Source organism: Cryptomeria japonica, chromosome 6 (assembly GCF_030272615.1).
Source record: "Cryptomeria japonica chromosome 6, Sugi_1.0, whole genome shotgun sequence".
In the NCBI taxonomy this organism is placed as follows: Eukaryota; Viridiplantae; Streptophyta; class Pinopsida; order Cupressales; family Cupressaceae; genus Cryptomeria; species Cryptomeria japonica.
Genome location: NC_081410.1, coordinates 76,306,843 through 76,329,399, shown reverse-complemented (window position 1 = coordinate 76,329,399; position 22,557 = coordinate 76,306,843). Strand labels below are relative to the sequence as shown.

At 35.1% G+C, this 22,557-nt stretch overlaps 1 protein-coding gene across 1 annotated transcript in view; it reads right to left on the bottom strand.

Moving 5' to 3' along the window:
- Positions 1 to 22,557, bottom strand: part of LOC131064150 (3'-N-debenzoyl-2'-deoxytaxol N-benzoyltransferase-like) — a 145,491-nt gene that overhangs the window by 94,603 nt on the left and 28,331 nt on the right. The window contains exon 3 of the mRNA XM_059221914.1: positions 10,817 to 10,968. Within this exon, the coding sequence (XP_059077897.1) occupies positions 10,817 to 10,968 (152 nt within the window). The remainder of the gene's footprint in view (positions 1 to 10,816; positions 10,969 to 22,557) is intronic.

Here is a 22,557-nt window from a genome sequence, read left to right as displayed (position 1 = left end):
TAATCATTTAATTTCCTTTAAAGAAATTTAGTACCCTTCAAGTATTAGGATTCATATTTAAAGTGTAATGGGTAGTTCCAAAATAATTTATCTTGCAAATAATTCAAATCATTTTTTTAAGGCACCTTTACAAGTATCACAATTTTCAAGCAATTAGTATTTTCATGTAATTAAGTTCAAGTTTCAAAGTTTTAATTATTATCATAGTTTTTTTTCAAAGATTATACTATTTTGAAGTAGTTGTTTTGTTATGATCCTTTCAATTAAGTAAAATTTATATCTTAGTTTTCAATTTCAAGCAATAATTATTTTCATGTAATAGTTTCCTAATTGTTAAGTGTAATGTTTATTTAAGCTTTCATGAATTTATAGTTTACTCCTAGTTAGATAATTAAATAAGTGGAGTTGAAACCAAAACCTTAGCAACGTTTGGTATCTATGGTGCCTTTGGGTCATGCTTACAAGTAATGTCATCATGTTGAACTGCTGCACTTAATGCCTAATAAAGCTGCAATATCGGTGTTTGTGGCATCGTCCCTATAAACCGTCAGGGAGAAATTAGGGTCATTTGGAATCTAAAATCCAAGGGGCAAATAATCCCCATTGGATCGATAAACTAAATAGATGAAATTTAAATGAATTTATATCCGCTCAGTTAAACCTTATAAAACCTCATTAGGGTTGGTTGTGAGTGATGATTTTAGAACTTATTTATCTTGATGTATATTTCAATGGATGATAATGGATTAAGGGTGACGTATTTAATAGGAATTAGGACTTAGATGTTTTAGGGCACAAGCAGAAGGCCACTTTGAGCCTCTTTGCTATAGATCTACCATCGTGGGTTGTAACCACAAAGAAACTGTCTAGGACATTGACCCTAGAAAGGGTTGTGTACCCACTAGAAATTTTACATTAAACCATAGATAAAAACCAGAACTACATACTTTATGCCTTGATCCCGTGCCAAAATAGGTATGTAGGCAGTCTAGGGATAGATTTGTCCCTTATAATCAGGTGTTCAGGGAAGGGGACTTAGGGTTTGGTTATTAGCGAGATTTTAACTTTCGAAGCTCCTTATTCTTGCAAACAAAGTGAACATATAATGTTAATTGGAAGATTAAAAGTTTTTCGATGCATACTCAGAAGGGATCTCGAATGGATTCACTTGATTTCTCGAGGCTTTAGGCCAAATTCCAAGGCAAAAATCAAGCTTATTTTGTTATATTTTATTTACTCCTAAGGATAGCGACCTCGGTGCACCCCTGGTAGAGGAGTGTAGTCTTTAGTGAGTGACTCAGGACCCAAATGGTCCCGATGAGTCTAAAGTCTCTAGCTAGAGCACTCCCTATTCTTTATGAATAGATGCCTACCCCATTTGGGTAGTGTTAGGATTACCAAAGATACTGAGAAGGGGGGGGGAGGGTGAATCAGTATCTTGCCGGTTAACAGATTTTCTAAACTTGTTAAACAAATTGCATTCCAAAACACTGTACTAGTAAACCAGAAATAATGCAGTAAATAAGATCAATAACCACAACATAGAAAGCACACCATAACACAATATTTTTAACAAGGAAACTCGGTGTGGGAAAAACCTTGGTGGGATTTGTGACCCACAATATTCACTTACTGGCCAATAAATGAATATTACCTACAATAGGGGCCTACACATGCAAGAAGGCCAACTGCCTAAAGTTTAGTGCTTAATTACAAAAAAGGAAGTCTAACCGACTTACAAAAATGAATTATGCAAATCCAATATCATGTACTACTTCGGTTCAACATCTGCTATGCCAAGTTTAGTACCAGTTTAAGCTCATACAACTTCCATAACCCTTATTCCAAAATCTGCCTTAATATTCGTATCTACCTATTACATTCCTTACTTGCTTACACAAATGATTTATAGGATCTCATACTTATATGAGTCCTATTACAATTCATCTTTTCGAATTTACAAAAATATTTTACAATTAAATACAAAATATAATAAACAAAATCTTATCTGTTGGGGTGTCGATAAACATCTTTGCGACTGCCGTTGCTTGTGTCGGTGCCTGCCACTGCCATAGGATTGTAAGGTTGCCATCAATGAAAATACCTTCAATCACCTACAATTTATCATTGGACTGTGCATTTGCCAACAATCTCCCCCTTTGGCATTGATGGCAACATTCATGAGAAAAAGCCAAAATTGTTTTGTCCAAAAAGTGTTTGTCCTAAAATCAAAACTGTGTGCTCCCCCTTAGCAGATGATCTCTTCTGTCATTCATTTCTCATCCTGCTACTCCACCTTTTTCTATTCATCTACTACTCCCCCTTTGGCATCAATGACAAAGGTTGTCAATTAATGTCAATTGAGTGTAATTCCTATCAAGATGCCTGTAACCGATGGGTTACAATCTGATATAGATCCGTTAATGCAAAATTTAAGTTGTTACTGAACCTCTCACTTTCCTTTAGTGTTTCTTCTGTCCTTTGGATGGTACTGGTGAGTATGTGCATTTTCTCTTCCGGTGTCTTAAGTCCAGGAACAAGAGCCTCTGAAATCTCTTTTCTCAAAGAGATGAGGATGTCTAGTTTAGGACCTAGTCTACATTTCAGTTCCTTTGCCTTGTATTTTATCCTTTCCTTCTCCTTCTCCAATTTCTCAAGTTTTTCTTCAAAACCTACTATTTCCTATTCAACTACCGATATGGAGTTTGATGACCCTATTACATTATTAGCAATGTCATTGATTTCCTTTTGAGCTCTGTTGATCTCTTTATCTATATCCTCTGTCAAAATATTTGTCTTGCATGAATCTATGTACAATTTCTTGAAGTCCATTACTGTCTTTCCCAGTACCGGTAATAATGTATCAATATGTTCCTTACATCTGTTTATTGATTCTGCAAAGAATTTTTCCTTCTCTTTATTCATTTTCTCTCTAAAAGTCACCTCATTGATCTGATCAATTATTAGTAGATTGTCGGTTATATATTTAGACAATGTGTCTAATTTTCTTCAAGAATCTTTATTTTCAATATATCACTTGGGTGCAATCATCTTCAAAATTGGTATGGTGTCATCAATTACCTTGTATGCAAGTGCATTGCAGTCAATTATTTTCTTAATAGAATCAAGCAATACCTCTGTTATATTTGTTGGTCTAAATTTTGTCAGTGAAGAATCAGATGATTGACCAACTACCTTAACAATTTGTAATCCGCCAGTGTGAGTAACCTCTTTGCTTATGGTGACCTCTAGTAGGTCAGTTTGAGTCTACATTTCTACAAGAAAGGGTTTTGGTTTCTCAGATAATGTCGGTGGCATGGTCTCTACATTAACCTTTACCTCATCCTTCTTCTCTTCTGATTTCTCAGTGTGTACCTCTACCTGTTTCTCAGAGCTTTCCACTACCGGTTTTTCTGATTGTGACTCTGTGTTTTGTACCGGTAGCTTAGTTGCCACATCTCTCTTTTCAATTGTTTCCTTATCAACCACAATGCTGACCTCTTGAGTGTCAATATTCATAGTATACAACACTTCAGAATTAGGGTTGGTGTCTTCATGTGTTGTTTCCATACTCTCAACATTATCTGTTACTGGTGGTGTATCAATAGTTTGCACCGGTGGAGTATCAGAAGAAGGTGGGGGCAAGTTATCTGTTATCTTTATGCTCGGAGGTCCACCTACCTTGCCTTTACCTTTATCTTTTTCTTTTTGTGAGACTTTGAAAGTATTTGGTCGTTTAAGCTCTTCTTTCTTTTACTTTTCTACAAAGAAGATATACCATTTGTCCATTATCTCTTCAATGATCTCATTTACTCTACAAGCCATTAATGCTACATGCTGGTGACCGGTGGAAAATACAGTCTTGTTGGCTTTACTTATCAGTTCATCAATTTCTTCTGCTGATTTTACTAGGTGAACTACAAGTAGTTTATCTACCTTAATCTTCTTGTCTAGTTCCACAATTGCTAACCTTTTTGCATCTAACCTTCTGTACAAGTCACTAGGTAGATCATCTACAACTTCTATCAAAAATTTCTTATAGATATCTAAGTGTAGGATAACACTATTTTCTATGCTTTCCTTTTCCTCATTTGAAAATGTATTATACAACTTGCTGATATTTGATAAGTTACCATCTTCGGTTATTTCATTCAAGAGATTATCAAGTGGGGGGATAACTTGTTTTTTCTTTTTCTTCCTTGGGGTCATTTTGTTTGCTAGAGGCCTTACTGCCTGTTGTTTCTATCTTGTTCTCTTAGGAGTAGGAGCAGGTACCAGTGAAGGTTTCCTTTTCCTCACTATTCTTTTGAATTCAACCGGTATTTCACTGTCAAAGGAGGTAGCAACCGGTGAAAGATGTGTTTTCAGTTGTAATCCTTCCAAGTCGCTCTCCTTAATACCAGTCATATTCAATATATCTTCCTTGATTTATTTTTCTTGTCTTGTTGCTTTTCTAATTGTTTGTTCTGTTTCTTTATTTGTTTTTGTGATTGAACTTTGCTTTCAATGGTTTCAGCACTACCAAATATTTCTTCTGTTGGTTCTCTAGGGGCTTCTAGAAGTGCTTTTGCATAAGTTTCTATTATGTTCTCATCAGCCTCATAACCCAAACTGTCCTTGGAACCACTGCCTCCATCCAGATTTCATCTTTCTTTATCACAAAACATATCTCCTTTTGATATTTGTCAATTATAGCTTGAGATAGTATTTCCCTAATTTTCATTCTAGCCTTCAGTTCCTGAAAATGTTCAATTATGATTTTTTCTCTGTCATCTCCCATTTTATTAAGAATATACATAAGTTGTTTTCCTACCGGAATGTCAAATCCAAAATCCTTTCTACCAATACCGAGAACTTCCTTGGTGATATATAGTAATAGACATACAAGTAAGTTGCCAAATCTAAATGTGCCTTTCTTGTCACCCTTAAGTTTATTCAGATTGCCTATTAGCTCATCTTTTAACCATTCACATATGTCAATCTTTGCATTACAGTTTACTAAATCATAAGCACTTTTGATACATAAGCTAGAAACGGAGTTTAATCTGTTGGCATGTGTAGCCTTGTATCCAAGAATCATGCTAATGAATCTTACATTGATATCCTTTACATCATTGACTCTCAAGGATCTCTTGTCATAGGTTGCACCGGTTAGGGTCATTACAGTGTCATTTGGAACCTTTTTAGTCTTGTCAGGCCTGTTACCGGTGGAAGGTAATCTTGTCACTACCCTAACTGCTTCTTTTGTTATCTTATGAAAGAAATCTAACCAAAAGAACTCCCCATGAACTCTTCTTAACACAATCCTTATAACATCCTTGGGAAAATCAGGAATACTAAGAATCTCCACAAACCTAGGGTTTCAATTATCTTCTATTTTGGTTTTATATTACCATTTTCATCACATATTACTGTCCTATACATGTTCATAATCTCTTCAGCACCTAGTTCTTCAATATGACAATGTATGTAAATTCTAGGATCCTCGGCATATGCAAATCCTTTAGGTATTTTAGAAAATACTCCTAGGTTATCATCCTTCTTCACTACTTCGAGAATGATTTTAAGTACGAGCCTAGGGCATTTAATCACTTCAATTACTGTAGGGTTTGCAATGAATTCAGGTGCAGAGGAGGAAGCCATTGTATAAATACCTTAATCTGCCTTTAGGTTTGAATGCTTGAATTATTTGCTTCACTTCTCGTTGTGGATGCCTTCGCTTGGGTTTTTAGTGCTCTAAGGAAATTTGAATGCTCTATGAGTGAAAAAGAGTGAAAAATACTTGTTTTATAATGTCATTTCCTTCAACTACCACATTAAATTCCTATCGGTTAAGTGAAACTTAACACATCTGCCGGTAAAGAAGTATTTCAACTTCTCACCATCAATTGAGGGTAAACTAGCATGTTTTTCAATTCGTTGCCATACCCCCAAAAGGATTTCTTTTCAGTTAGATGAAGACTCTCCTGCGGGTGGAGTGATACTTTGTTCTACTGATGAAGGAATAGCTTCATTAACATTCATATCTGACTTTCTAATCCATTGTTTTGAAAATTCTTTCTTTACTTCTTCAACTTTCTCTTTACCTTTCAAACTGGGTCATTTGTTATTTGTCAGTGATGTCGTACTTCTACAAAATTTTGCAATATGTCCAATCTTGTTACAAGCATAACAAGTCACATTGTTTTTCTGAATAGCTTTCCCATATCCTATGATGGTATGTGTTCTGCATTGATTAGATAAATGTCCAAATCTTCCACAAACATAACATCTTACATTCATTATGCAGTTTTCTGAATTATGACCAATTTTGTTGCATTTAGGACATTGACCGGTGGGTGCATTAGAATTCTGATAACTTCTAGATCTACATTAATTTTCTCTATGATCATACTTGTTACAATTAAAGCATTTCCCATTAAATTTGTAGGCATTAGGTTGTCTTATTGGTTTACTGTGATCATGATTGTTTGCAGTACCGAAGCTTTCACCAACTTCAAAGCCAAGGCCATTAGTATCTCCATTAGGTTTCTAATTTTTTAGCATGTCATCAAGTTCTTCTAAGCTTTTCTTGAATTTCTCCTTGTGTTGATTTGCAGTAGCCAACTCATTTTCTAAGAAATCTTTCTGTCTCATGAGTTCAATTTTATCATGCTCCAAGTGAATTATATCTGTCTTCAACACATCATTTTCATGACTGAGTCTTAGATTTTCATTTCCAGCATCATTGATTCTTCTAGCCAAGTCATCTTCATTCTTCTTTCAATCTTCAATGTCTTTACAAAACCTCATAGTCATATCTTGCATCTCATTCCTCAAGGTCATGTTTTCTTGCTTCATCTTGCTTACAATATCATTAAGAGTTTCTTTTTCATCATCATCACTCTGTATCTTCTTATGAAGTTCTCTTCTTTTGTTCCTAGCAATAGTGAGATTTTCTTGAAGTCCTTGAATGATTTCCTGTGCGGCATTCAGATCATCTTCAAGTTTCATATTTTTCAACTTTTCTGCATCATAATCTACAAGAGCTATTTCCAATTGCTTTCTTAGGTTTTCCATCTGTACTGGTGTCAGAATCTTCCTCAAGCTATTAGGCTTTTGAAAATAGAGGACCAGGCTCTGATACCAATTGTTAGGATTCCCAAAGATACTGAGAGGGGGGGGTGAATCAATATCTTGCCAGTTAATGGATTTTCTAACTTATTAAACAAATTGCATTCCAAAACAATGTACCGGTAAACCAGAAATAATGTAGTAAATAAGATCAATAACCACAACATAGAAAGCACAACATAACACAATATTTTTAATGAGGAAACCCGATGTGGGAAAAACCTCGGTGGGATTTGTGACCCACAATATTCACTTACTGGCCAATAAATGAATATTACTTACAATAGGGGCCTGCACATGCTGGAAGGCCAACTGCCTAAAGCTCACTGCTTAATTACAAAAAGGGAAGTCTCACTGACTTACAAAAATGGATTATGCAAATCCAATATCATGTACTACTTCGGTTCAACATTTGCTATGCCAGGTTTAGTACCGGTTTAAGCTCATACAACTTCCATAACCCTTATTCCAAAATTTGCTTTAATATTCGCATCTTCCTATTACATTCCTTACTTGCTTACACAAATGATTTACAAGATCTCATACTTATATGAGTCCTATTACAATTCACCTTGTTGTCTTTACAAAAAGATTTGAAAATTAAATACAAAATATAATAACTAAAATTTTGTCAGCTGGGGAGTCGTTAAACATCTTTGCCGCTACCGCTGCCTGTGCCTACTGGTGCCATAGGATTGCAAGGTTGCCATCAATGAAAATACCTTCAATCACCTACAATTTCTCATTGGAGTGTGCATTTGCCAACAGGTAGATGCCTATCCCGAATTGGACAGATGAAATACCTGTATCGTATAGACAAATTCCTAACCCATATGGTTAGATGCCCATCCTAGTTGGATGGATTCCTATCCCTTTTGGATAGATGTCCAGAGTATGTGAGTGAATGAAACATGAATGAGAATAAGTAAAAGAAAAAAAAATCAGTTAAAATTTTGAATTAAGTTAAGTGGGTTATTAGAATCTGTTAGGCCCACTTACTCACTATAAAGATTGTTTCCAAATCACCAAGTTGGAAATAGCATCAACAAATCCAACCCCTACAACAATTCTTGACAGAGAAAAACATAAAAAACACTATAGCTCTCCCCTACAAGAATTCTTGATAGAGAAAAACATAAAAAACACTATAGCTCTCTAATATGGTGTTTTTATGAGTTCTGTTACAAGTATTTTTTTACATTATGATTTCTAGAATTATCCGATAGCCTATTCCCTTTGGGAGTAGCCCATGTCGGAAAAGAGTCTCATGCCGGGAAGTTGTCATTTCTCATTGCTATCGAGCTTTTCTGGCAGATGTTCGTGTCAAACTATTTTCTGAGCCAAAAAAGAAGCGTTTTCATCTAACAACAATAGGCTATGGTTATCAACGACGCGTCGTGCACTTGGCCTGATGCTTCCCATAGACCATGCATTCATTACCACTCCTTCATTACCACCCAGCCACTACTCTCCAATCTATTTGGCACTGCCATGAATGCATGTTATATTATTGTCGAGCAGTGATGAAAACAAGACGAGATCTAGACAATTCCAAGTCTGCCATTTAATTTATTTTGTTTTGATGCGACTGTTTTTTGTTCACTGCATTTAAATATGACTGTTGACTTAGGGTTTCAAATTGCTTCCCCTATTTTGCACTCTTTCCTAACATGAAAACCCTGATTGATGCTTTTCCATGAATTGAAGAGAATTCATTCTGATTTGCCGTGAAGAGGAGAGAAAATTGGAGAGAAAATTGCATTGGAGGGTTTGCATTTCTTAGTTATGGTATAATGGGAGAGAGGTTAGTGTCTATATAGAACATAAAATCCTTATGCAATTTGTTTTGAATGGGTGTGCTTGTCCCTATGTTCAAGGAAATATGTGTGTGCTAATTTAGTTTTGGTTTCGTTAATTTAATTTAGGTCTCTTTTCTCTGCACAAAAGCATTGTGATAAGCTCCCCTTCACAATAAGACCACAGGATTTTGCCTAAAAAAATTTCCCCATTCAACAAATTAAAGAATTGATTTGGCATGTTTCTTAAAAAAATTAACATGTTTTGTTCTATACAATCCATGGCCTTTGTCAAATTGGACTACTCAAGCATATTCTAGGGTTAGAAAGGGAAATGAATATCAGTCTCGATTTGGTTTCTCTAGATATAGAGCAATTATTGTGTATGTGGGTTTGTTTTTCTAGATGAAACTAGCTTCCCTACTATTAAACAGACACACCACACCCATCAAGGTGCAATTAAAGGGTCGCTACTTTCACATGAGGCGTCAAGCCTGGATATTAGTGTTATAATTGTTCCATCTAATTATGTGAGAGTATTTATAATATTGATTTGAATAGATAAATCTCGAATAGAAGCATGTCTGTTGACACGACACTGAGATAGTTATTGTTCTGATAACATACCTTGTTGAAAGCTCAAATATTATAGAGAAAAAGGAGAGCAAAAGGAAGGACATATATCAAAAACTATAGCTGGACATCTATAGTACAAAAAAAGAAGTGAGTGGGCATATTTGTATCTGGAGGCTCCAACCAACCCAATTTATTCAATCAAATAAATTTATATTGTCAATGCACATAACACCAACTTTAGCCCAAAGACATATCCAACATAGAGTTAAACTAAATTCAACTGCAAGCCACTTCGTTGCCCATTGATTTGATTTTCATCTTGTAGCACCCTCTTTGAGCTACTATTAAAACATCCATTCCAATGCAATTCTAAGGAAAATGGGAACTATTATCATTATTATTATTTAATCACAACTTAATATATTGTTTTAGGCATTTGCATGATTGGGGCCACTATTTTTATAATATAAAACTTTAATGTAAAATAATTATTTATTTTAGGGAATTCTGAATCTTACATTATTGTGGTAATTATTTATATTCATCACGGCTTTCCTTAAACTTGGTTGAGCTGAGATCTTTACCTCGAGTTTCATGATATCTCTTTGATTTGTCTCTACTTATTCCACCAACAGAACTTTATTTAGTATATTTATTGATCCACTTACGTTTGGCATTTCCTTGGGTTTAAAGATCTATTTCATTGTTTGTAGTTCCCCAAAGTAAAAGATATTGCAACATGTTTTGTCATCTCGCTTTATTTGCCCCTTGGCTCAATTCTTGTAACCCTTTTGAGCTTGTTTTCATCTGTTATCCTCAAGGTAGGTAGATGAGCCCCATGTGTAGTGTTGCTTCATCATCTCGCGCATGATTTGTTCCTATTAATTTCATCTCATTTTTGTACTTAATGAAATTGCAACACTTGTCACAATTTTGTGTGTTGTTTCATAATGTTCTTTTATCTTTAGAGTTTTTATTATTATTTCATATTCAGTGAGAATGTGACGTGTCACAACCCTGTAGCTCACTTTCCCTATTTTAAAGTATATTTTACTAATTTTATCTCCCTTTTAACGATAGGAAAATTGTTCATTGCTCCCTTGCAACTCACCTGATAGGAGGTTTTAATCTCTTTTTAACTTTATGTCTCCAGCTAATTAAGATGGGATTAGCATCAGTGCATATGTTTTATGAGATATTTTGGAACCAACTTACAAAGGCATATTGTTTATTTGCTCATAGGAAGAGTGACATAATAACAGATGGCATCTTTTTTTGCATCATTTGTGGGGTATATCTGTGATCTTGCAGAAATTGTGTCCAAGGCATACCCAACCGCAATGCCAGGTGTTCGAATAACGTCGAGTGAAGGATTGATTTGCGCAGTTGCTACCTCTATATTATCATGACATCTTGATTCACAAATATTATGTTCTTCTTCTGCCATTTTCTTCTCAACCAATTCATTCCCTTGATCATTAATCTATAAAACAAAATATGAATGTTCTATCTGTTGGCAAATGCACACTCCAATGAGACATTGTAGGTGATTGAAAGTTTTGTCATTGATGGTAACCTTACAATCCTATGACACCGGCAAGGCAATCCACCGGCACTAGCAAGATTAGATTCTACACCAGCACACAAACCACCGGCACCGGTAGTGAAAGGAAGCATACCGGCACAGAAGCTGATAGGAATTTTGTTGTAAATATATTTTGTTTATTATTGTAAAATCATTGTAAGCCGACTTGGCAAATTGTAAAATGACTCATATATATAAGAGATCATTGTAGAACAATTATGTAAGCATAGAGGAAGGTAATTAAGAGAAATAAGGCAGACCTATTATGCAAATTATAGGTAAAGGGTTTATGTAAGAAGCAGAGCTATAAACCGGTACTAGATCTGGCATAGTAGATGCTATTTTGAAGCAGTACAAGATATTGGATTTATATAATCCATTTTGTAAGTCAGTGAGACTTCCCATTTTGTAATTGAGCAGTGAGCTCTAGGCACTTGGCCTTCCTGCATGTGCAAGCCCCTCTTGTAGTAGTAATATTCTCTTATTGGCCAATAAGTGAATATTGTGGGTCACAAATCCCACCAAGGTTTTTCCCACACTAGGTTTCCTTGTTAAACTACTGTGTTATGGTGTGTTTTTCATGTGGTTGTTGTTATCTTTGTTCATTGCACTATTTCTTGTTTACTGGTATACAGTATTAATATGCTTTACATGTTTTAAGTCAAGAAAATCAACAAACCAGATAGATACTGATTCACCCCCCCCCCCTCTCAGTATCTATAGGAATCCTAACAATTGGTATCAAAGCCTGGTCCTCTATTTTTAGAAGCCTAATAGCTTGAGGTAGATCCTGACACCAATAGAGATGGAAAACTTGATGAAGCAACTAGAAGGAGCTCTCTCAGACTATGATGCAGAAAAATTGAAAAATATCAAACTTGAAGATGATCTAAAGGCTGCTCAAGATATTATTCAAGCACTTCAAGAAAATTTTACTATTTCAAGAAAAAAGAGAAGAGAACTTTGTGAAAGATGCAAAATGAGAATGATGAAAATGAAACTCTTAGTGATCTGATGAATAAGCTGAAACAAGAAAACATGACAACAAAGAATGAGATGCAGGATATGACTATGAGATTTTGTAAAGAAATTGAAGATAGAAAGAAGAATGAAGAAGACTTGACTAGAAGACTGAATGATGCTGCAAATGAAAACACAAGACTTAGTTATGAAAATGATATGTTGAAGATAGATCTAATGCATGCACAAAATGACTCAAATGAACTCATGAGACAAAAACGTATCTTGGAAGGAGAACTGGCTGCTGCAAATCAACATAAAGAAAAATTCAAGAAAAGCTTAGAAGAACTTGGTGACTTGTTGAAAAATCAGAAACCTAATGGTGACACTAATGGTCTTGGCTTTTAAACTGGTGAAAGCTTCGGTACTACAAACACACAGGATCATGGCAAACTGGTAAGACAACCTACTACTTATAAATTCAATGGAAAATGCTTTAACTGTAATAAGTATGGTCATAGAGAAAATCAGTGTAGATCTAGAAATTATCAGAATACCAATACACCCACCGGTCAATGTTCAAAATGCAATAAAGTTGGTCATAATTCTGAAAATTGCAGAATGAATGTGAGATGTTATCTTTGTGGAAGATTTGGACACTTATCTAATCAATGCAGAACACAAACTAGCATAGGTTATGGAAAGGCTATTCAGAAAAATAATGTGACTTGTTATGCATGTAACAAAATTGGGCATATTGCTAAATTTTGTAGAAGCAAGTCCTCACTAGTAAACAACAAAGGTCCTAGTTTGAAAGGAAAAGAAAAGGTTGAAGAATTTAAGCATGAATTTTCAAAACAATGGATCAGGAAATCAGAACTAAATATTGATAGGAATACTCCTCCACCAGAAGAACAGAGTAGCACTCCACCGATAGGAGACTCTTCATCAAATTGAAGAAAATTCCCTTGAGGGTTTGGCAATCAAATGAGAAACATGCTATTATTCCCTCGGTTGATGGTAAGAAGTTAAAATTACTTCTATACCGGCAGATATGTTAAGTGATTACTTAACCGACAAGCATTAAATGTGGTAGTTGGCAGATTGACATTATAAATTAATGTTTTTGGCTCCATTTTACTTCACTGAGCATTCAAACATTCGAAGAGCGCAAAAATTCCGAGCTAAGGCATTTCGAGCAAAGAAGCAAAGCAATTCAGCAATCAATCTTTCCAAAGGCAGAAAAAGGTATTTATAATCACGGCATCCTCTTCTGTACCTGAATTCATAGCAAACCCTATTGTAGTGGAAGTAATCAAGCGCCCTAGGCCTATTTTTCAGTTAGTTCCTAAAATAGCAAAGAAGGATGATAATGTTGGTGCTTTTTCTCAAATCCCCAAAGGAGTAGTTTTTGCAGAAGACCCTAGGATGTATATTCATTTCCATATAGGAGAATTAGGAGATGAAGAAATTAAGAACATGTACAAGACTGTTATTTGTGATGATTCTAGTAATGTGAAACCTGAACACAAAATAATTGAAACCCTAGGATTCATAGAAATTCTCTGCATTCCGAATTTCCCCAAGGAAGTTATTAGGATAGTATTAAGCAGGGTACATGGTGCATTCTTTTGGCTAGATTTTGTTCACAAAATTACTAAGGAAGTTGTAAAAGCTGTAACAGGGTTACCCTCCACCGGTAATAGACCTGAGAAGACAAAGAAGGTCTCAAATGACCTAGTAATGAACCTAATAGGTGCAACATTCGACAAAAGGTCTTTAAGGGTGAATGATGTATCTGACATAAATGTGAGATTAATTAGCATGATTCTAGGCTACAAAACAACACATGCAAATAGACTAAATTCAGTTTCCAACTTATGCATAAAGAGTGCTCACGACATGATCAAGGATAATGTGAAAATTGATGTGTGTGAATGGTTGAAGGATGAACTAATTGACAATCTTGGAAAGATCAAGAAAGACAAAAAGGGGACATTTAGATTTGGTAACCTACTTGTCTGTTTAATGCTACATATAACCAAATAGGTGCCCGGTATAGGTAATAAGAACCTTGGTTTTGACATACCGGTAGGCAAACAACTGTCTTATTTACTGCACAACATGGGTGAAAACAAAGAGAAGAATATTAATGAGTACTTCCAAGCATTAAAGGCTAGAATGAACGCTAGAGTCAGACTGTCACAAGAAATTGTAAATAAATATAAGGATGACATATGTTTTGTGATTAAGAAGGATGAGATCTAGATGGAGGCAGTTATCCCAAGAACAATTTGGGTTACTGAAAGGGGTTATGAGACAGATGATCGCATAATTGAAACATATGCAAAATCCCTTCTGGAAGCACCCATGGAACCTAAGGAAGAGGCATTTGGCAGTGCTGAAACCATTGAAAATTAAATTCAATCCAAGAAGAGAGTGAAGAAAGTAGAAGCAACAGTGAGGAGAGGTTCAAGGCAAGCTAAGACTATCAAAGAAGATGTACTTAAACAAACTGGTATCACTGAAGATGAGTTACGAGCACAACAACCAGTAACTCACCTTTCACCGGTAGCAACTTCTTCAGAATGTGATATGCCAGCAGCATTTAAAAGAGTTGTAAGGAAAAGGAAACCTTCACCAGTATCCACACCTTCGCCTAGAAGAACCAAGCAAAAAAAACAGGCAGTGAGGCCTCCGACCAAGAAGACAACTCCAAAGAAGAAAAAGTTAACACCAAAGAAAAGGACTCAACAAAATATTGCTCTGATTGATAGACTGTTGGATGAAATAACAGAGGAAGGAAAGCTTAAGAACATCAACAAATTATATGATTTACTATCAATTGATGATAAAGAAAAAGTTGAGAATAGTGTAATTCTACACTTGATATCTACAAGAAATTTTTGCAGCAAGTTGTAGATGAAGTACCGATAGAACTATTTAAGAGACTTGAAGCTAGAAGGCAAGCTGTTATAGATCTTGACAAGAAAATAAAGATTGAGAAACTACTTGTTGTTTATCCTGTTAACTCACCAAAGGAGATAGATGATATGATCTCAGAGGCTAACCAGACAGTATTCTCAACTGCACACCGACATGTAGCACTTATGGTTGGTAGAGTAAATGAGGTTGCAGAGGAAACTGCTAACGTATGGGATATATTCCTTGTTGAGAAGGAAAAATAGGAAGAATATAGAAACCCCAAACCAATCAAGGTATATCAGAAAGACAAGGATAAGGGAAAATGAAAGGTTGGTGGACCTCCAAGCATCAAAATAACAGATAATCTACCCCCACCATCTCAAGATACTCCACCAGTAACAACAATTGAAGATCAACCAGCTAATGAGAGTATGGATATATCACAAGAGGATACAAATCCTAATTCTGAGGTATTATATACAGTAGATGTTGATACTCAGAAGGTCAACATTGTGGTAGATAAGGAGACAACTGGAAAGATAGATATGGCTAGTGAGTCACTGATATCAGATAACATAGAACAACAGGCAGAACAACAAATAGAGCAATAGGCTCTAGCACAGGATCAGGTTAATACAAAATTAGTGCCACCGGCAACTGTTGAGCAAAACAAACCATTGCTTAAGGAAATGGAAACACAGACTGACCTACCAGAGGTCATTGCAAGCAAGGATATTGCTCCCACCGGCGGAATTCAGAGTGTTGGCTCGTCAACTATAGGAATCAAATCAACTAATGTAACAGAAGTTCTTTTGGACTCCTTAAAGAAAATCACAGTTTGTAGTTCACAAGCAAGGCTATAGATGACACAATTCCAATTTTGAAGATGATAGCTCCAAAATGTAATGTAGATAATAAGGATTCTTTGAGTCAACTTGACACTTTGTCTAAGTATATTACTGACAACACAGTGACAGTTGAACAAATAAAGGAGGACGCATTCAAAGAGAGGTTAGAAAAGGAAAAATAGAAACTCTTTGAGGAACAAATAAAGAAGTGTACAAGGCAGTTTGACACACTTCTACCAGAATTATGTAGCACATTAAAGGAATTCAAAACTTTGTACAGAGGTACTTGTAAGACTAACTTTTTGACAGTTGATATAGAAAAGAAGATCAACAAGATATAGGAGGAAATAAATCAACTAGCTAATAATTTCATTAATTCATCTGATTCATTATCAGTTTTTGAGCAAAAGATAATAAGTTTTGAGAAAGAATTACTAAAGCTAGAAAGAGAAAAGGAGACAATAAAAAGTAAGGCTAAGGATCTGAAATTAAGACTAAGTCCAAAACTGGACTACCTAGCATCCTTAAGGAAAGAAATATCTGATGCATTGGTACAAGGACAAAAAACACCAGCAAAGAAAATGCAACACCTCATCGATACAGTTCAAAGAACAGAGGCAGCAATAAAAGATAGTAAAAATTTTCTTGAAAGCCTAAATTTGGTTTTGGCGGATCTTTTTCAAATTGTAACCACCTGGTTACAAGGTTGAGACAGGAAACTACACTCTATTAACACTTTGACAACCTTTGTCAATGATGCCAAAGGGGGAGTAGTGGTATGAGAAAAATCCATTAAAATCCATTAACTCTAGAATCATCTTCTTAGGGGGAGCACACATTTTTGGTAACATTTTTGGACTTCAATTTTTGGATACTCTTTTGAATTTTTCTCATGAGTGTTGCCATCAATGCCAAAGGGGGATATTGTTGGCAAATGCACACTCCAATGAGACATTGTAGGTGATTGAAGGTTTTGTCATTGATGGCAACCTTATAATCCTATGACACCGGCAAGGCAATCCACCGACACTAGCAAGATTAGATTCTACACCGGCACACAGACCACTGGCACTGACAGTGAAAGGAAGCATACTGACACAGAAGCCGATAGGAATTTTGTTGTTAATATATTTTGTTTATTATTGTAAAATCATTGTAAGCTGACTTGGCAAATTGTAAAATGACTCATATATATAAGAGATCATTGTAGAACAATTATGTAAGCATAGAGGAAGGTAATTAAGTGAAATAAGGCAGACCTATTATGCGAATTATAGGTTAAGGGTTTATGTAAGAAGCAAAGCTATAAACCGATACTGGATCTGGCATAGTAGATACTATTTTGAAGTAGTACAAGACATTGGATTTATATAATCCATTTTGTAAGTCAGTGAGACTTCCCATTTTGTAATTGAGTAGTGAGCTCTAGGCACTTGGCCTTGCTGCATGTGTAGGCCCCTCTTGTAGCAATAATATTCTCTTATTGGCCAGTAAGTGAATATTGTGGGTCACAAATCCCATCGAGGTTTTTCCCACACCGGGTTTCCTCATTAAACTACTATGTTATGGTGTGTTTTTCATGTGGTTGTTGTTATCTTTGTTCATTGCATTATTTATTGTTTACCGGTATACAGTATTAATATGCTTTACATGTTTTAAGTCAAGAAAATCAACAAACTGGTTAGATACTGATTCACCCCCCCCTCTCAGTATCTGTGGGAATCCTAACACTATCAAATAAATAATTGAAAAATTATTTCAATTATTATATATATAGAGAAATAAATATTATTTTAGTGTCTACAATCAATTTGTAAAAAGAGAGTTTCTTTTCCTCCATTCAGCTAAATATTTTGGAAGTTTTTCTACTGATGAAAACACAACATATAATAGTTATAAATAATATTATTTATTGTCGCCAGTTCTTAAATGGCATATTAAAAATTTGGGTTGTGACGAGTTTGTTGGAAAAATTCATCTTTAAAACATATGGCTTTCAATACTTTACAATTCTAGATGGAGGTGGAGGAATCACCATCTTCTCTGCAGATTCCCCTGTGCAAATTTTAAACTTATTATTAGCCTATAACTTACAACATTAGAATAGGAAACTCTATGTACTTGTGGTGCTGAAACGGTGAAGTTTATAAAATTAAAGAATGAAATATGGCTAATGTTGATTTTAGACTTTTAGATTAATTCAGTACTCAGAAAATAGGAATTTAACTTAATTTCCAGATTATATGAATTGCTGTTAGTACTTAGGAATTTCGAGAATTAAGTAAAAGTTAAGAAATGAACAAAATGAACACACGACACACAAGTACCCTGGGAAAACCTCCTAGGAGGAAAAACTGAGCGAAAAAGATCCTCGGATCTGATTATGCCTTAAATACAATATTTTGATTACAACACTTATCTTTGATTGTTGTCCAAACAACAAGTTGCCAAGGTGATGTAGAGTGATGCCCTAGTTGTAGATGATCAAGACATCCACCAGCAGAAGATAACTTCGATAGGTTGAAGCAGCATGTAACTAAATGTTCTTGCAATTCACCAAGGAGCATATTCTCCAAGTGTAGGAGGGCAGATTACATTTAGGAGCAGAGAAGATCACATTGTATGTGTGATATAAAGAATGTGTTTACTTCATTTGATGAACTCATATATATATATATATATATATATATATATATATCTTCATCTAGGTATAAACCTCAAAAGTCGGCGTAGCATAAAATAACCTTTTATTTTATTTATTATTATTCCTTAGCATGATTTATAAAGCCACATCAAGTGGCGTGAGGATAGGGTCTGCCCTATTTTATATTGGCATGAGAGAGAGAGGGCCCAACCCTAAGAGTGGCATGTAGGAGAAGAAGGGCCCAGCTCTAAGAGTGGCGTGTGGGAGGAGAAGGGCCCAGCCCTAAGAGTGGCGTGTGGGAGGAGAAGAGCCCAACCCTAAGAGTAGCATGTGATAAGGGAGAGAAGGTCCTAGCTCTTGGCGGATTCCAATGTTGCCTTAAGGCAATTGGAATCTGCATTCTACCTAGTTACAATTAACACTCCCTCTTAACTAGGGAGAAAGATAATCTTACAACCAGGTTACAAGATTAGGGCCCAGCCCTAAGTAATACATACAATGTTTAAATTGTAATCCGAACTTAGCTGTCAACTTCAAATACTCTTGAGAGAGGATCACAACAAGTAACTACAAATAGTAGCCCATATTATCCATCTTGTACTTCCTGTGGAGGGTTAATTTAAAACTTTAACATGCATACTTGCAAGTCATGAATACATACACAATTATTCATGCACATCATGGAGTCTTTCCATGCCATCGATCACGCGTATCCATCATTCATTGTCTTTACCTCAGTCTTCTCCCAAAGAAGAATGTAACATCATAATCTTCCATCTTGCACCCAAGCATAGAGTGGAGTTACATAATCATTGTCCTCCATAAGCATAAAATGAAAACATAGTCCTCCATCTTGCACACAAGCATAGAATGAAATCTAATAAACATAACCCTCCATCTTGCACACAAGCAAGGAATGGAATAAACATAATCATAATATTGTAGTCTTCCATCTTGCACACAAGCATAGAATGGAACTACATAACATAGTATTCTAGCTCACACACAAGCATAGACTGGATCCACCTTACATTGCTCGTAGAGCGTGGAGAGAATCTTTTCTACCATCTTACATTACCCGTAGAGGATGGTAACAATTACTCTTCTCCCTGAGAAGATTAAACTACCACCTTACATTGCCCGCAGAGGGTGGTTGATACAACACAATGTATCACTGAGGTTGAGACTCCCTGTCACCCAAGGCGGTGTTCTCCACAGCTCCAAGTCTATCCTTTTAAAGTACTCAAGCTTCAAGAGACTTGGTGAGAACATCTACAACACAAAATTGTCCTGCCATAAAACACAGAATTGTCAGGTATCTCTATACAACCCTAATAATAAATCAAAACAACATAACAAGAATTTTGAGACACCACACTGCTTCTCTTGATGCAACACTTGCAACAATATATTTAGCTTCAGCAATACTCAATGCAACTAAGGATTGTTCCTATGCATCCAAGAGATCGTAGTGGGTGAATGCTTGAAGTGTTTTCCTTGTCCATAACACTTCTTGACCAATCTGAACCTAAACAGCTTCAACCCATAATCAATTGTGTCTTGCAAATATATCAAAATATGTTTGGCTGCAATAACATACTTAGCTTTGATTAGCTGAATAACTCACCAATCAACCTACCTCTATTTAGATGAATCTGCAAGATCATAGTTGGTTGCAGACATACTCAACTTCTTCAAGTTAGTTTCCATATAAGTTTACAATACATAATTCTAACATAACAATAGAAAAATTGACTTAGAATAATTTCATTAGATCCTTGCCACACTTCTAACCTAGAAGTAATGCATTTTGGGTTTAGATCTTCCATCTCAATTCTAAGCTAATTCTTTCTTATATTAAATTGTGAGACTATCTTTATCAGTCAGAGTTAGATCATCCACATAAGGAATCAGAATTAGCATTCCAAATACTTTAAGGAACAGGTTAGAATATTTACAAAACCCTAGGCTTATCAAGTACTCTTTCATACCAAGAGTTTTATTGAAGATCATAGGGCTCCTGCTTAATCCTCAATATCAGACTGATAGCCAAGCATCATAGTATCATAAGTATTCATAAACAAGGATGAGAAATGCCAACTTCACCTTTTATGAATTGGACCCATGGCGCAATTCTAATCATGACATATCTTCAAACTTCTTCTAATTGAGTGTGAAAATCCTTATGCCTTATTTTAAAGCTCCCTCTAAAGCCACATCAATCCAGGCTTATGGATTTATGATGTTAGTATGGCCTTGGCCCTCGACATACATCACCTACTACATGAGGTTATATAAAAATGACCTTGGGTGAGGATCACAACATTCATGATAAGTTAGATGCATCCCTTTAACAATATAACCAATGATACATAGAATGCTGAGACAATACTTATGTGACACAAATTACAAGAAAAACTAGCTTGTAACATAACACCTAAAACTTGTACATCACCATACAACTTATAACAAAAATCTAATTTTTCATGAAGGATGTACAAAGAAACTCATAAGGGTTAAGTCATGTTCATTTTCTGCCTCACCAGGGTTTCCACAGATTTGAGAGTACAAGCATTCAACCATCAGTATGACCTAATTAGGTCAAAAAAGTACGATAGTTATCAACTAGAACAATTCTAAGTCAGCAATTGAGGATATAGTATATATCATTAATTTCCATAATACTTCACACTTCATGATAACAAATATTCAACTGAAAAAGTCAGTTTTATGTAACTAATATAGAATCATTCAATTGATGATCAAAAGTCAATCAGATCATAGATGAGGAAGTACTAGTACCTTTTAATAATGAAGTACCACATGATGGTCATATAGAATGTTTACAAGGAGAGTGAAGTATACTTACCAATGAAGATACTAACCAAGCAATGATAGTGAGACCCTGATAGAGAACTATACTTTCATGAATCAATAGCAATTAGAAAGTTATAGTATATAATCAAAATAATTCTGATAAAGGATATAAAGGTATTTCAGATCAAACCTCTAGTCATCCAACAACAAATACATCAAAGGAATTAATCTTCAGATCAAGCATCAAACAACAGTCTAATATTATTTTAGATTTGCCCTTTTCACCACTCCATACTCCAACAACTGCTGATGGTATATGTGTGTGTGTGTGTGTGTGTGTGTGTGTGTGTGTGTGTGTGTGTGTGTGTGTGTATGTGTGTGTGTGTAATATCCCCTAATAGAAATTTAGTATAAAATTAAGGTTTAGAAATGCTTTTGATAAAGAAGTGAAATAAATATTTAGAATGCTATTGTAGTGTGATTCTATGGCAAAAGCAAGAGTAATTATAAGAGTTTCATAATTAGATATGATTTTTTTTCGAGTGGATTATAGATACTTAAAATAAGATAGGAATAGGAATGACATTCATTTATATAGACATAATTTGAAAAGTATTGATGTAATAGTTGGTAAATTATCTTTTGATAGAAAGGGTTTAAATTTGAAACTTAAAGGGTTGAAGTCACAGTTGAGAAAATGAAGTAGATCTGACCAAAGGTGCATATTGGATCTTGGAAAAGGAATTGAAAATTTATGATGTGACAATAGTTCAGGTAGAAGCAATGAGATGTTTCTATTTTTAAATTCAAAATTAGAAACTTCAAAAGTATCAAATTCTTGGTTGTGAAAATGAACGTGTTTGAATTCTGCAATATCTTGCTCTTCCTCTTCCATGCCATCATTTTTTGGGTTATCATATTGGATTTTTTATGAATATTGACATGCTCAATTTTTTTAATATCCTTGCACTTCAGTGACATAGCTATTATATAGCTTTATGCATTTTATTTTCTTTTATTGGACTATACAAAATATTCCTTTACTTTTATTTTTTATTTATTTATTATTAGTCTTCCAATATATTACACAAAAACTATTGAGACCTCAGGTTTGAGGGCCGTCATAATTTTGATTTGACCTGAATCTGGCAGTGAGACCCACAAACAAATACATCTCAATCTCTCCAACTTGTCTACTCTTTTTCAATAATTGCAGGAAGGCAACAATGATCCATCTGCCATTCTCAAATTGTTACCATACAACAAGTGACAAAGACATCCACCGTAAGACTT